The 16,644-nt window shown below is 37.3% G+C and overlaps 1 protein-coding gene across 1 annotated transcript in view; it reads left to right on the forward strand.

The window, feature by feature from the left end:
* Positions 1 to 16,644, forward strand: part of LOC309871580 (uncharacterized protein) — a gene marked incomplete at its 5' end in the record, with an annotated part of 709,738 nt that overhangs the window by 186,051 nt on the left and 507,043 nt on the right. The window contains one exon of the mRNA XM_082744737.1: positions 6,470 to 6,540. Within this exon, the coding sequence (XP_082600863.1) occupies positions 6,470 to 6,487 (18 nt within the window). The 3' untranslated portion in view covers positions 6,488 to 6,540. The remainder of the gene's footprint in view (positions 1 to 6,469; positions 6,541 to 16,644) is intronic.

A 16,644-nucleotide genomic window follows, 5' to 3' on the forward strand; every position in this document is an offset into this window, starting at 1 on the left:
ACAATTGGTGCTGGAGGGTGGATTTGGGAGTCATTGACATACAGATCATAGGTGATCCTGAAGAGGGAGAGGTGGCCAGGGATGTGTAGTATGAAGAAGATCGAGTCAAAGAGCTGTTTGGGGATGGGGGAGAGTCCCTCACTGAAGTTGGTGGAGTCAGGAACAAGAACTGAAGGGATTGGAGAATCAGGGAAGTGGCTGGAGTCCAAGAAGCCACAGAGGGAGAGTTTCAACAAAGATGAGTAAACAAGTTGATAGACAGTGAGAGTTAATCAAGGGAATTACTGCTCTTCCTGAAATGAGGCCATAGAGAGAGAAGACAAGAGGATCAATTAAAGAACACAAAGAAACTATTACATTTTCAGGACTGTATATGACCTTAGGAAAGATCTGGAAGGTCTGGATATACATGTCAAGGAATCAATGGACCCATATTGATTGTAAGGCACAACAAAAAGGAAGGATTCAAATATATTGCCAATATGATGGGTCTGGGCACTTAGGGTCACACATGAACAAAGTCAGAGAAGTTAGGAATGGGAGCTGTTTTTTGTTGGGATGGGGCAAATAGATATTCTGGGTATATTTAGAAATGTCCTGTAGCTTACATGAAATATGGCATTTGGGTGGAAAGTCAGGGTTAAAAATGTAAATTTTAAATACCATCCACACACAAGTGGTATAAGAATGGGGTTCCCTATAGTTCTGAAAAGTGAAGAGCATGTGTTTTAGACCTGTAGTCAATTTATCTTGCCTCATTTAAAGAAGCCAAATTATATATTACATATTATTTTATTCATATCATAGCATAAGCTTTGGTGCGTGAGATACTGCTGGTTTTTTTGATGACAGGGAAGAGCTTATGAAGAAGACAATGATGAAACTCCTAAGCAAAAGGTTATCCCAGGGAGTCGGTGGCCAATTAATTGGTAAAGAGCACATAACCAACCCTGCCACGCAATCTAAATTATCATTCTTAATCTGTCCACATAGCAGTCTGGCTTCCTTCCATGGCCTGTTGACACATGCAGTGCCAACCACAGATTAATAAAAGATATTCCTTCTGGGTGGATGAGTCACAAAGTTGCACCCTTCCTCCCTGCTATTAAAGTACAGCCCTAGGACCTACCACTTGGTCAGCCTAACTCCTGGCAGGAGTTACCCACATTTTCCCCACCATGGTCTCTGGGTGAACTGTACAGATTGCACAACTAACTGAACATAGCAGCCCTTTTCTCTCTCTCTCTCTCTCTTTCTCTCACTGTCTCCCTTCCTCTTCCCCTACCTTTTCTTCTCTGTCCTTTCCTTGCCATTGGATGATAATAAGATGAAAGAGTTGGAGTTCAGGAAGCAACATTTTCATATTCTTTTTAAAATTTTATTTATTGTATTTTTTCATATTCTTTTAAAACTTGTAAAAGATGTCTAACATGAAATTCACCATTTTAATAATTTTAAAGTGTAAAGCTCAGTGGTCTTAAGTACATCCACTTCATTGTGCAACTATGACCACCATCCATCTTCAAAACTCTTTTTTATCTTGCAAAACTGAAACTCTGTACCTATTAAACAATAACTCTAAATTCTCCCTTTCCCCCAGCCTCTGGCAACCACCATTCTACTCTGTTTCTTTGAATTTGACTACTATAAGTACCTCATGTAAGTAGAATCATACAGTACTTGTCCTTTTGCATCTGGCCTATTTCAGTTAGCATAATATCTTCAATAATCATCCATGTTGTAGCATGTATCAGAATTTCCATTTTAAGACAAAATAATGTTCCATCACATATACCACATTTTGTTTATCCATTCATCTGTGTATGGATCCTTCAGTTTCTTCTACCTTTTGGTTATTGTGAATAATGCTGCTATAAACATGAATGTATCTATTTGAGTCCCTGTTTTCAGTTCTTTTGGATATATATCCAGAAATGGAACTTTTGGATCATATGGCATATTCATATTCTTGAATGTTGCTCCTTATTAACTGAAGTTTCTTCAAAAGTTCTAGCACTTAGCTTTGACACTTTTTCTTGCAGTAAAGGCACAATACACATGTAAGTCATATACTCAGTAATTCAATTCTGCTTTCTTTACCTTCAGCTATGCTCTGTCACATTCCTGATTCTTAATAATACCTTGGGAGATTTTGGTAACTTCCAGTCACTGTTAGTTACTAAAGACTAAAAAAGCCCAATTACTAGGCTCCCCCATTTTTCTGCCCTTCCCCCAACTCCCCTACCCCCTAGTTCAGGCTTGTCAAAAGGCCCAGCGGGGTTGGGGGCAGGGTTCTGCTCTTCCATAAACTTCTCTTTCTGTCTTAAGGTTCTAGCTCCCCATGGATAGGAAGAGAGAAAGCAACAACTGCCTACTTCTTGGCCTTTAGTCCCCTTTCTAGACATTCCCATAAAGAGTCTTTTCCTCGGTTGTACCCTACAGTTTCTATATGTAGCTGCCACTGCAATTGATTAGGTCACTCCTCTGGCCCTGTTGTTGAAAATTCTTATGTTTCTGATTCCTTGGCTTTGTCTTTTGTCCCTAACTGATTCAAAGTTGTTTGTGTGACATATATCCTGTGTATGTTGGCATGTGTGTATCTCCCCGAGTTCATCCCTGAGTCATTTTGCTGGATTCTCTTATTTCAGACATTTTTGGTAACCCACATAATTGCAGCTTCTTCAGGTGGGAATTTTGTGGATATATTATACTTGGATTTTGCTTTTCAGATTTTAGAGTTCAAGCTTAGTTCTCAGTTATTGAAGCATATCTCATCTCCAGATCTTAGGGCTAAGAACTAAGAACTAGGTTCTGACTTTCCCCATGTCCTGGTCTATCTCTATTGGATAAACACTGCATGCTCTTTGGGGCCCCTCCTAGTTCTATTTCTTCATAAACTAACTCTTATAAAAATAAGAATTTTGGGGAGGGGCCTGGTTAGCTCAGTTGGTTAAGCATCTGCCTTGGGCTCAGGTCCTAGGATCGAGGCCCACATCAGGCTCCCTTTTCAGCAAGGTGTCTGCTTCTCCCTCACCCTCTGCCCCTTCTCCTCCCCCTGCTTATGCTCTCTCTCTCTCAAATAAATAAATAAAATCTTTTTTTAAAGGATTTTTAAAAAATATTTTAAAAATTAAAATTTTTTTTAAATTAAAATTTTTCATTCAAAATATAAAGATTAAAAAACTATAGAAAAAGAAATATCACTTGAAACTACATTATTCAGGAATAAATACTATTGCCACTTAATGCACATAAATATGATATAGTTGAAGTCATGTAATATAGATTTTTGAATACTAAATTTTTCACTAAGTATGATTATTTTTCCATGTCATTAAGAAACATCCCAAATTGGCATACTGCATTCTATTGTATTTATTTATTACAGTTGAGTTAATAATTTTCCCGATTTTGAATATTTATAATAATAATAACAATATCTAATACTTATTTAGTATTTAACAGTGTTAGTCACTTTTTAAGTTCTTTACATATTAACTCATTTAATTCTCATAACACACTTTAAAAATCCCCATTTTATAAGTAAGAAAAGTGAGAGATACAGAGGTTAATTACCAAAGTTATAAGGTTGTAATTGGAAGTTGGTCAAATTGTAATTGAAACTCAGCTAGTCTGGCTCTAGAACTTGTAATCCTAACCACTGTCCTGTTACTATATAACTCACTGTATAAGTATCTTTATGGAAAACAAAATCCTTATCTGCATTTTTGATGGTTTCTACTCAGAAGATTCCTAAAGGGGGAATAACTAGGCCAAGAGTTATGAGGGCTTTCAAACTTTTGAAGAATGCTGGCCAGTTACGCTCTGGAAACTTACACCCATCCACATTTACACCACTAATAAGAGGAGCTTTCCTGCACAATGGCTTCAACCAGTGTTGTTTAATTCCTCATTAATAACTTTGAGGTCCCTCTGAATAGTTCAAATAGTTGAGGGATCCAAGGTTCTTCTAAAAAAACAAAGGACAATTTTATACAAATTCAGAATCATTTGTATATATGCCTCAAATTATACTATATCGTTTTATTAAACTACATATAAAGACCTTCCTTATGTCATCACTACTACATGGGTGAGTGTGTACTAAGACTGCTTGTACCCAAGATTTGGGGGGTCATTACACCTGTCCAGAGTGCCTTTTCAAATTTAGCCTTATTTTGACAGCTGCTGTCACAGGTGACATTTATGGTATTTTCTCAAACTTTTAGGCAGTTGGAAGTCCTTTTATATTAATAATCTTATACTACTCTTTGGTTTAAAAAAAAAAAAACCTCAGCATACTAAAAATATATCCTGCTCACAAGTAGTTTTTTTTTAACTTATTTATTTATCTGAGAGAGAGAGGGCACAAGCCAGTGGAAGGGGCAGAGGAAGAAGCAGCAGAATCCCTGCTGAGCAGAGAGCCCAATGAGGGACTCAATCCTGGGACCCTGAGACCATAATCTGAGCTGAAGGCAGACACTTAACAGACTGAGTCAGGCAGGCGCCGAGCTCACATATATTTTTACTATGCATTAGTTTTATGTAGTATGCAGAATTTTACAGAGTATCTGCATCTCCAGGTAACAGTGACCTTTGGTAACCTGGGCTTTATCTCTGGAGTATAAATTCTCTGTTACCATCCTGAATTCAAGGAACACTGAGACATGAAAGCAGACATGCCAATTATTATTTTTTTAAAAGAAAAGTTGAAGAAAATTCCATGGAAATATAACAGGGAAGACAATTTTAGCAATTTCTACAATGATTTGGACAACTTCAATTTGGAATCTAAATTATATCTTGTGATTGGATGAAAATTAATCACCTGTCCTGCTCTAGTTCTTTGGATTAGTATTTTATCTTCACTCTCTTCCAGAAGTCTTCATGGAATCGCACATTTCATTCTGCTTTGTTAAGATTCTGTCTTTTAGTCTCAGGTACAGCTTAGTCTTTGAAAAGCTTTAGATTCCAATTCAGTGTACGAGAGGCAGGCGAGAGGCTGGAAACCTGAAGCAAATAACAAATGCAGAGTCTAATATCTGGAAGCCTGTGTTGCTTGTGATTCTTTTTAGTTTTTATTTTTAAGTGTAACTCTTGCTAGAAGCTTTGTCTTGAACACAATGCTGTTGTTAAGAGCGAAATGACTGGAGCTGTGCTGAGGAAAAAAAAAGTGGTCTGAAGGATTTAGAGCCGACCACTGCAACCCAAATGCTGCAATTATCTGCAGCTGAAAACAAGTAGCTTTTAATGTGTCCATTTGGCCAAGAAGAGAGAGGAGAATTATAGACCATTGCTCTTTCCTTTTCCTGCTCTCAGACTCGTCTTCTTCTTCTTTATATAGTTTATCATCCATAATTTCAGGATGTATTTTCCTTCTTTAAGCTGTTTTATCTGTAGGCTTATGAGGTCACTCATGTGTGAATTCCTTTGTTAGTTATCTCACCTTTTGCCTTGATGATAGAAAATTGATCAGGCCTAAAGTACAAGTTCAATAGACAACCCCCTTGGTCCTTTGTCTAGGAGAATAGCTACCATTGAAGGCCATGAGCAGGTTGCTATTAATATGACAGCCTGCTCTATCTCCCACTGTAATTTATAATGAAATACCTAATCTCCATTATTTTGATCCAAGCAGGCGATCCCATGAAAAAGTCTTTTCATCCAGTTCCCAATGGCTGTTACATGAGAAATGGCAAACCAATAATTTTTGTCAAGTTTTTTAAGCCAACAGAAATGCTTTTCCACTGCTACAGTTTCAAAAGGCACAGATAAAGCTCATTCACTGAGATGAATGAAAAAGCCATCTGGGGTTTTTCTTTTTGACTTCCTTTCCTTTTCTCCATCCTTGTAATCAAATTTGAGCAAAATCAAATGGGGCTTTCTATGAAAGTACCTTTTGTTGATCTGAACGAGCTGGTAATTTACAAAATACCCTTCCTTTGTGAGGAAGGCTAAAGAAAAAAAGAATCAGTAGCTTTTAAAGCTGGGCCTTAGTGGGACTCTAAATGCAATGAAAGCAGTCTGTGTTGAGAGATTGAAATGCATTTCAAAGCCAGGCCTGACTCAGGGTACAAGGAAGAACAGACCTATGTGCATTTTGTAGGAAGAAAAATGTGAATGGAAAAGGGAGAAAGAGAGAGAAACAGGGGGAAAATCTGGATAATACATTAAAGTAACCGTAATTTTGGAGATGCATTCGTCTTACTGAAATTGTGTACGTAACCAGTGATACCGAAGTCGGATATTTGCTCAATCAGGATGCTCAACAATTTGAGCCTTTACTTTAAAGTTTGGAGCTGCATGGGTTTGTGGAGAAAGTCGGCTTGGGATGTGTGTGATGTTTTTCTCCAACTTTTCCTTTTTCTTCTTTGCTTTGGGATCTTGTGGGAAGTACCTCAAGAAAACCTGAAGACGTTAGTATTTCAGACAACTAATACTTGCTATTTTTCCTCTTTTTGCCTGCTAGATTTCCTTGTGGCAGTAATTCTTCTTCATCCCCTTTGAATTCAGAAGGATGGCATAGAAATCTCAGAAACAGTAAGTAATGTGTGATATTTTCTTCAATTACTTTAATAGTCAGTTGTAATAAAACTGAAATTTGGTTATTGGAGGAGTTTGGAATCATCATGCATGCCTAGATGGAAAAGAGGTTTTGTGGAGCATTTGCATTTTTTGATAGCAGTTACTTTTGGTTTGGTTTAACTGTTTATCACAATATTATTATCATAATACTGAATGTGTTTTTCATTACTGCTCTATCCTGTATATTCTGATAGCTAAGTATTGTATGGCACATAATATATGCATTCTTAGCAGAACAGTTTAAGAAACAATGCAAAAATTGTAGGGAACTATCTTTGGAGATGTTAAGTTTTCTTTTTTTATACAACACACAATCTTCCTCACACATTTATAGTTTTGATCCCTAGCAGTCATATTTTCTAAAGACTTTTCTATTTGTGCTTGAAATAAAATTCTTCTGTAAATTACATGAGTTTATTTTTTTAAAATAAATATCCAGAGAGAGGCAAGAGTTTTTAAGGTGGTTTAAGCTACATGTCTTATAATTCAGTCAAGCATTCTAACTAAAATAACAATGCTTCATTTAGAGATATTTTCTCCCTTAGGAAAGTAAAAAGTCTGTTTTCATCTTCCCAAAAATAAGACAGATATATGTTATATGAAGACATAGTTCTTGGAATTAGAGCACATGTCACAAGGATTTTTTTTTTTTTAATGTAGATGCAGCATTGGCATTTCTAAGTAACTATGGTGCATGTTTTAAATATGCAAATGCCTTAGTCAGAATGAAGGGATGTGGGATGGAATCAGTTCTAATGTCTCAGTGATGGCTTCAACAGCATATGCATTTAACATAGGCATTGCCCAAAGCAGGTGTGACCTGAGAATTCCAGGTAGGCAACCATGAGACCTTTGTTTCTGGAGCCAAGAAACAAAACAAGATTAAATGAAACGAAGACTTGTATTGTTTAACCCTTCAGACGACCATCTGCCTTTCTTAGAGCTGTAGAAATGGGGAATGGATTCCAGATAGTTTTACAGCGCTGTCCACGAAAGCCAAACCCTTTTCCCTTCTAGCTGTTCCTCGTAACAAATCTAAATTTGTTATGAGACTTCCTGGAAGTCTGTGTTTAAGATGAGGTCTGTTTTCTCTGCCTTTGCAGCTTTGGTTTCTTTTCCAACTTCCTACAATATTTATCTTTGCCTGTGGTTTTGAGCCATTTGCTGCCTCCTAATGCCTAACTTTAAAATAGCACATATGGCAAACTGCCAAGAAGGTGGCAGTGGGGTATTGGTTTATATTGGTATTGAAGTTCCCAGGTTGTTGTTACCCATAATTTACAACAGTTGCTATACAACAGATAATTAAAACCTGAGGAGTGGGTGGGAGGGAGAAGAGTTAAACTAATCGGTGCCCTTCTTGATGGATCTAAGTATGGTTTGTTCCTGTGAAAACAAGTTGGATGGTTGTGTTATCTGCATGGACATGATGTTCTAGATAATGTGTATGGTGCCATCATAATCATTGCCTACAATCTTAGATTGATAGAAGCACATTATAAAGATCTTTTGTTCGAGAGATATAATTAATTATACCATTTATGCAGTTTTTTCTCATAATATTGATTTCATTCCCTTTTATGTAAATTAAGCTTGCTGTTAAAATTGTTGCTTTTCTTAGCTTTTAGAAAAAGTTTATTATTTAGTAGTGTCATTGTTGTTTTTGCTAGTCCATATTAGTACCTGGCAGTAATACTTTGTCTTTTGCTTACTTGTTTCATATCTAGTCAATCTTAAAAGCATTTTGCCAAATTTCTCTTTGCGTTATTATTAAATACTTTTGGTAAAAGCTAGAGATATTTTATCTTGATATAGTTATAAAGCCTGTGTGTAAAGACATGTTAAGGAATAGATAATCAGGCCTGAAAATCAGCTAAGGTTCCTGCTTGCTCAGTTTATCGAGGATTAACTGTTTCAAAGATATTGCTAGTGGAGCAATGACTATTTCCTTTTCCCCTCAATATATAGATACAAGCATTATCCTGTAAGCACCTGGCATTTTTGGGTACTGGAGAGCTAAATATTTTCTACCTAACCACTAGGGCAAGGGGAAACTTCCCAAATTTTTTGTTTGTAGGGCTTGTGTTTCTAGATATAGCAACTGATAACATTGCACCCTTTGCTAAGCCAAAAAAACCAAGCAAACAAACAAACAAACATGACTCCTAGAATGTTTAAAAGTCCAGATCTTTGTGGTGTCTTTAGAAGTTCTCTGAGGAAAGGAAAAAACGAACGCACTTGTTAAGCGTCTAAAGCATCTGATATTGATTTAAAAGCTTTGTTTTCCTTTATGTAAAATTAAAAGTGCCTTGGGCTTTATGTTAGGAACTAGGGGCTACGTTTTTATTACACTAGTGGTATTGAGGTTTCAGTGATTTCATGGGGCAATAGAATGCAAAGGTGGAGATGAGGCTCATGCGGCCCGATCCTTCCAGGGTAGGATAGGAGTCCTGCCCCCTGCTTAAGCTCTGTCAGTAGATGCTATTATCTGCAAATTGTTCTTTTATAATCTTCAGCAGGATCAAGTAAATCTGCCCATGCTTTGATGTACTGACAAGCTATAGATTGCTTGACTAATCAACATGTGTTAAGAGGTCACATTCTCTAGTGATCAGAATGAAGGAAAATGGTTGTCCTGGTTTTAATTCCCGTTTTGTGTTGATGCAAGCTCTGGGCTGATCACTAACATCTTTGGGCCTCGCTTCTCTCAGGTGTCAAATGAGAACATTATCTGTCCCTTGTTTGTTTTTTTTTCTTGCCCCTATGGATGGGCAGACATTTTGCCGTGAATATGATGGTTGGGTCTGGTCAGCTAAGATGGTGATGACATAATGGCAAAGAAGATAAGACCAGGTTTCCACATACATGGTCCACTGCTAATCCTATATTAGAGTCACCTTTTTATGACAAAGGGGACAAGGCAAGAGAGTACAGGGCAAGTTTTGATCAATGCCAAGGTCATTCCAATTATTGGTCAGACAACTCCATGAAACTGCAAGGATGGCAGCAGCATCTGGAGTGGAAGAAAATTCACAGACTTCCATTATGCCCTAAAATTCAGTATGGGGAAACTGGGAACATAAGAGGAAGAAAAACTCTGTCACATACACACATACCACTTTTTATAGGGCTTTGATGTAGGTTGGAATGTAATACATAGGTATAAATAATAGCTAAACAATTAGGAATAGAGAAAATATAAATTAGTTTAAGACTCAGGAAGAAAAATAACACATATGAAGGCCATACATTTTGAAGTTTTTTTGTTTTTGTTTTGTGGGTTTTTTTGAGGCATAGACTTGGTCAGAGTTTTTAGCAGCTACAATAAAAAAGGCAAAAAAAAAAAAAAGAAAATATCATTTAAAGGTTAATTCCATATGGTGTGTATCTTATACATATTAGCCATGATTCTCAAAACCACCCCAAAATTTGTTATCATTACTTTCATTTTACAGTGGTGAAAACACAGAATCAGAGAGATTCAGTGATTGGCTCTAGTTATTCAGGAAGCATGTTGCTATGTAGATTAAATGCAGGCATCATATCCTGGGCCTCCCTTGAGCAACAGAGATGTAGCTGTCCCTCAGTCTCCTACACATAGAGAACATCTTTCTCTTTTTGTCCAAGGCCAACCCATGGCCACAGATCTCAGCTTTCATTGAGGTTCTCTAATAGAGTACCCTTTCACAAAGAGTGAGTGAACAGCAGGTTTTACTCAGTAAAAATTATAGTATATTTTTACTGAAGGAGAGATGAGGTGGGGGTGGGTGGGGAGTTTACTTTTCAAACCACTGAAATATCCCTATTGAATATTCTCTTTTGTGAAGTACCTTCTTAGTTTGCCAACACTGGAGATTTTGTTCTTTGACCCCTCTTCCCTCAGGCTCCATCCAGCTTCCCTACATGTTTTCCCTATTCTTGGGACCCCCTTTCTCTATATTTAAATTATTTATACCTCTATTGTGCAGGAGCAGTATGGTTTTGCCCCAGCTCCTAAAACTAAACTTGCATATCTTAGCCTAATGCTGTGTTTAACACATCCCCAGAAGCCTTCCTAAAAACATAATAGTAGTGAGGATTATGTAGCAATTGAAAAAAATCCCATTACACCTTTTCTGTTCGGTAAAGACATTTCATTATGCTTTTGGTTGTAGCCAGCCCTGCTGATGAGTCCAGGATGCCATAGTGAAACTTATAAATGCTCCTTTCTGTGGGGCTTCAAATAGAAAGGATTGAGGGAAAGGTGAAGTTAAGAATGAGAAAAGCAGTAAAGGAGAGAGAAACAATTTACCTAGTATCCCATGAATTCCTTTGTACATGGAATAGGAAACTATATTATTAATTTACATATTAGACAAACAGTGCCAAGTTTACCTAAAGGATAATAGAATGCTAATGACAAGAAAGAGGCCACAGACACTGAAAAGTGGAAAACAAGTCCTTAGCTTTAACATCACAAAGGTTTAGACTGGTCATGATACACTGAATCATGATTAGGTAGTAGAGCTTTTTTTAATTCAGTTTCTGTGTACTTCTTTTAGAAAATTTGAAGAGAAGTACATGAATCAACTATAATGGTTCAACATATATAATTTGTTTGGACTTTGGGGTATGGAGTGAAAATTGAGAAACATTTTACAAAACTTTTTGGAACCACAGGTTCAGAAAGTTTTTGGTGAGTCATTTACCTGCATATCAGTATATTTTCTGTGTAAGTTTTTGGTTAAGTTATTCAGGTCTTTGATTCTACTTTTTGGCTTAAACAGTTGATGTTACAAGGTTCTTAGAGTCTTGAATTTGATTGTCAGCCAGTGTAGCTCTTTTAGGAAAAGGTGTCCAATCTGTCAGCCATCCAAAATTGTCTATATTGTCATAGCTCTAATGAGTGTGCCCTTAAAAAGTGAATTGAAGGCTAAAAATAAGTGTCTTTTAATATTCACAGACTCCTTATAGAGTGATCTGAAAATGAAAGATGGTAATATTTTTCTTCCCCTCAGACAGTTATAAGAACAAATTTAATAATGTATGATTTCTTTTGTTGGAAGAGCAAACTCTCTTAAATGTGTGCTAGATCGTTGGAGGTGAAAAGACAGAGTTATAGTAACAAAAATGTGCTATGAAAAAATAACCCATAGTTGTTTTCAAGATGTGTTTGTTTGTTTGTTTGTTTAATAAACTGAAGGAAGAGTAGAGAACTTCATCCAGCAGAGTGGTTTAGCATCCTAACCGTTCAAATGTAGGATACAATAAAATGGAGATGTGAGCACAAGGAAAGTTAAGACTTCCCCTCCAGCTTCTGCTGTGGAAGCCAAATCTGGAAGTAAGTCCCTCTAAGCACATAGTAGACCTCTATTAACAGGCTCAGGTTCTGATCCCAAGGTCCTGGGATGGAGCCCCACAAGGGCTTATATGGTGAGTTAGATAGTAACAGGACAGTGGTTAGGATTACAAGTTCTAGAGCCAGACTAGCTGAGTTTCAATTGTTTTTGGACTACTTGGACTACCAGGAATTGCCAATGAGATGGTCATTTGTATTTCCTCATAAAAGATCCAAAATGGACAAGTTTTTTTTCTGGCCTCCAGAAAAAAATAAATTCAAGCTGCTTATAGGGATAGCACACTCTGTGATCAGTACAGTGAAAATGAGAAAAAATAATGGGAGGAATTGAAGTTAGGCATGTGAAGGGAGGGGGGCATCTGGGTGGCACTGTTGGTTAAATGACTGACTCCTGGTTTCAGGCTGGGCCGTGATCTCATGGTTGTGAGATTGAGTCCCGCATCGGGCTCACACTCAGTGTGGAGACTGCTTGAGATTCTCTCTCCTTCTCCCTCTGCACCAACCCTTCTCATGTTCACTTGCGCTCTTTCTCTCTCTCTCTAAAATAAATAAATAAATATTAAAAAAAAAAAAAAGAGTGTAAAGGGAGTGTAGAGGAGAGAACATGAGGAAGAGGAAGGGGAAGTTCTAGATATAAACTAAATTTTAAAATAATTTACTTGTGTTTTGATACTTTCCTATAATTTGCTTAAAGTGTTTATTTCTTTAGTGCCCACTATGCTTAGGGGTCACAAACATTTAAACAGTTTATAACCTAAAGTCACACAATTTTAGAATTGTACTCTGCCTTAGAGAGCTCCTAGATCTGGGAGGAGGATGAGTAGTAGAAGAAGGGTGACTCTCCAAGGGGCTTGTCAGGATCTCCAGGCTGCTGTATATTATTTTTAAAAGCCTATCAAACATACCTAATATTAGGATTTTATATTTGGAAAATTAAGCAAATTCTACTGTTTTAATAATTTAAACATCAGAAACTAATGCTCCATAGAACCATCTTGGTCTCATGTCTGATGGAGACATGCAGAAGACTCATCATTTTGGCCTCTGGGTGAAAGTTAGGCAGCTATGTCAGGATGTATTTGGTACTGGGGAGCATAAGATTTCATATATTTATTAAATAGAGGACATAGAATAAGATAGATTAAGAAACACTGATCTAAACCAGTAAGAGCAAGTTGGGGAGATATTTTTTTAATTTAATTTAATTTAATTTAATTTAATTTTATTTTATTTTATTTGTGTGTGTGTGTGTGTGTGTGTGTTCCAAAATTCATTGTTGGGGAGGTATTTTTTACTCAGCAAATATTTATTGAGCACCTGCTGGGTTTGACAGTCAGCTGAAGATGTCTAGTACAGAACTGGTTATGTAAATAAGGAGCTCAGGTGAGTTCTGGGCTCAAGACAGGAACTTGGGATCATCTTGCAACAGAGATGTGAAGTAAGTTAAAGACTAAAAAGGGCATAGAGTTTGTGATTGATTTTGCAAGACTGTTTTGGGTGGAGGGATGACAAGAAACTAGATTGCCGTGGGCTAAGAAGAGAATGGGAGGTATGAAAGAAGAGAAGCATCTATGACAATCCTTTCAGGCAGTTTCACTGGGAAAGGGAAGGATGAGCTAGGGTTGAAGATGGAGAAGAAGTTGGGAATTAAGGGCAGTATTTTTTAGAAAGGAAATAATTGAATGCAAGTATTTTAAAATGTATGACACAGTTTAGTATCAATTACTGAGTGTTTGTTGAAAATGCATTATGAAATAGAACATAAGATGAAGAATGCATAACTCTTGCTCTCAGGGAGTTTGCAAAGTAGATCACTCAAAAGGCCAATCACTAATGATAACAACAGACTAGAAATCTTATGGCTCACTGAAGTAGTACATACAATGCTATGTGGATTAGAATATTGAAGATCAAAAGTTATTTAGCCATCTAGGATCAGGAATTATGAAGAAACAGGTATTATGGAGAAAATAGAGCTTAAAGAATAAAAAACAATTGCAACAGAAGGAGTTTGGGAACCAAAGCACAAGGCACTTGAAAGGCCATGTTGGGTATTGGGTTACTATTATATAATAGTCTTAGAAGACCATGCAGGGAACACTGGACTTTTAATTTGGTGGCTTTGAATTCCAAGTTCATAGGTTTGGTTTAATTTTGTGAATAATTGAATGGTTTCTGACATGATCCAGAGATCTGTATTAGGAAAATGTACTTGGGTGCTCGCTTTAGCAGCACATATACTAAAATAGGAAAATGTACTTGGCAACTATACCTGGAAATGTTTGGAGCAGACTGAAAGTGAGGAAGCTGATTAGGAAACTCTTGTAATGGGCCAGGTGAGAGGCAACCTGAGGCTCAATCAGAGTGGTGACACTAAGAATATAATTAACAGAAAGAAAATTAATTCACTCATTAATTTAATAGATATTTACTTTGTGCTTGTGATGTATTAGCAGGCATAGGACGTCTAATCTCAAGGAGCTCCTAGCCAAGTGTGTAATGTAAATAAATTGTGTAACAGAGGGAAATACTAATGATAAGAGATCACATAGGTGGGGTGTGTATGAAGGAAACTAGAAATCAAGTGAGTAAATGTTTAAGAAAGAGAGAATGATAGTTTCTCCATAAGAGACTCTTAATGTCACAAAACAAACTGAGGGGGGCTGGGGGTAGGGGGGTAGGGAGAGCGTGGTGGGGTTATGGATATCAGGGAGGGTATGTGCTATGGTGAGTGCTATGAAGTGTGTAAACCTGGCAATTCACAGACCTGTACCCCTGGGCTAAATATACATTATGTTTATAAAAAAATAAATTAAAAAAATTTTTTTTAAAAAAGAGAGAGAATGATAGTTTCAAATATTAATAAAGGAACAGCGTTAAAGGAGACCTGAAATCAGTCTGTTGGGTTTTGCAACATAAAGAGTATCAGTGATGTAAGCAGGGCCCATTTTACTGCAGCAGTGGGGAAGAATTAGAACTGTAAGGATTAAAGATGGATTGGGAAGTGAAGATTTGAGGATAAGGAGACAGGAGAAACATTTTTAGAGATAAACAGGAGGCAGCTGCTGGGATCAAGGTATTGGAGAGTAAGAAAGAAACAATGATTCTATGGGGCACCTGTTTGGCTCAGTGGGTTAAAGCCTCTGCCATCGGCCCAGGTCATGATCCCAGGACAGGTCATGATCCCAGGGTCCTGGGATCAAGCCCCACATTGGGTTCTCTGCTCAGCAGGGAGCCTGCTTCCATTCCTCTCTCTCTGCCTGCCTCTCTGTCTACCTGTGATCTGTCTGTCGAATAAATAAATAAAATCTTAAAAAAAAAAAAAAGAAAGAAATGATGATTCTATGAGTTTAACTCTCAGGGAATGATGGCATCATTTAGCAAAGGAAAGAATTCAGGAGAAAGACTTACATTTTTTTATTTTATTTTTTCAGTGTTCTAAGATTTATTGTTTATGCACCACACCCAGTGCTCCCTGCAATACGTACCCTCCTTAGTACCCACCACCAGGTTCACCCATTCCCCAATCCCTCCCTTCCCAAACCCTTAATTTGTTTCTCAGAGTCCAAAGTCTCTCGTGCTTCGTCTCCCCCCTCTGATTTACCCCAACTCACTTTTCCTTTCCTTCTCATAATGTCTTCCATGTTATTCCTTATGCTCCACAAGTAAGTGAAACATATGATAGTTGACTTTCTCTGCTTGACTTATTTCACCCAGCATAATCTCCTCCAATCCCATCCATGTTGATACAAAAGTTGGGTATTCATCCTTTCTGATGGTTGCATAATATTCCATTGTATATATGACCATATCTTCTTTATTTATTTATCTGTTGAAGGGCATCTTGGTTCTTTTCACAGTTTGGTGACTGTGGCCATTACTGCTATTAACAAACATTGAGGTACAGATGGCCCTTCTTTTCACTACATCTGTATCTTTGGGGTAAATACCCTGCAACTACAGGGTCATAGGGTATCTTTGGGGTAAATACCCTGCAATTGCAGGGTTATAGGGTAGCTCTATTTTTAATTTCTTAAGGAATAACCACACTGTTTTCCAAAGTGGCTGCACCAACTTTCATTCCTGCCAACAGTGTAAAAGCATTCCCCTTTCTCTACATCCTCTCCAACATTTGTTGATTTTGGCCATTCTAACTCATGTAAGGTGATATCTAAATGAGGTTTTGATTTGAATCTCCCTGATGGCTTATGATAATGTACATTTTTTCATGTGTTTGTTAGCCATTTGTATGTCTTCTTTGGAGAAGTGTCTGTTCATGTCTGCTGCCCATTTTTTGACGTGATCATCTGTTTTGTGTGTGTTGAGTTTGAGGAGTTCTTTATAGATCTTGGATATCAGCCATTTGTAGTGTCATATGCAAATATCTTCTCCCATTCTGTGGGTTGTCTCTTTGTTTTGTTGACTGTTTCCTTTGGTGTACAGAAGCTTTTGATCTTGATGAAGCCCCAAAAGTTCATTTTTGCTTTTGTTTCCTCTGCCTTTGGAGACATGTCTTGAAAGAAGTTACTGTGTCTGATGTCAAAGAGGTTACTGCCTATGTTCTCCTCTAGGATTTTGATAGATTCCTGCCTTACGTTGAGGTCTTCCATCCATTTCGAGTTTCTCTTTATGAATGGTGTAAGAGAATGGTTGAGTTTCATTCTTCTATATGTAGCTGTCCAATTTTCCCAGCACCACTTATTGAAGAGACTATCTTTTTT

The sequence above is a fragment of the Mustela nivalis genome (assembly GCF_964662115.1).
Source record: "Mustela nivalis genome assembly, chromosome: 1".
Taxonomy (NCBI): domain Eukaryota; kingdom Metazoa; phylum Chordata; class Mammalia; order Carnivora; family Mustelidae; genus Mustela; species Mustela nivalis.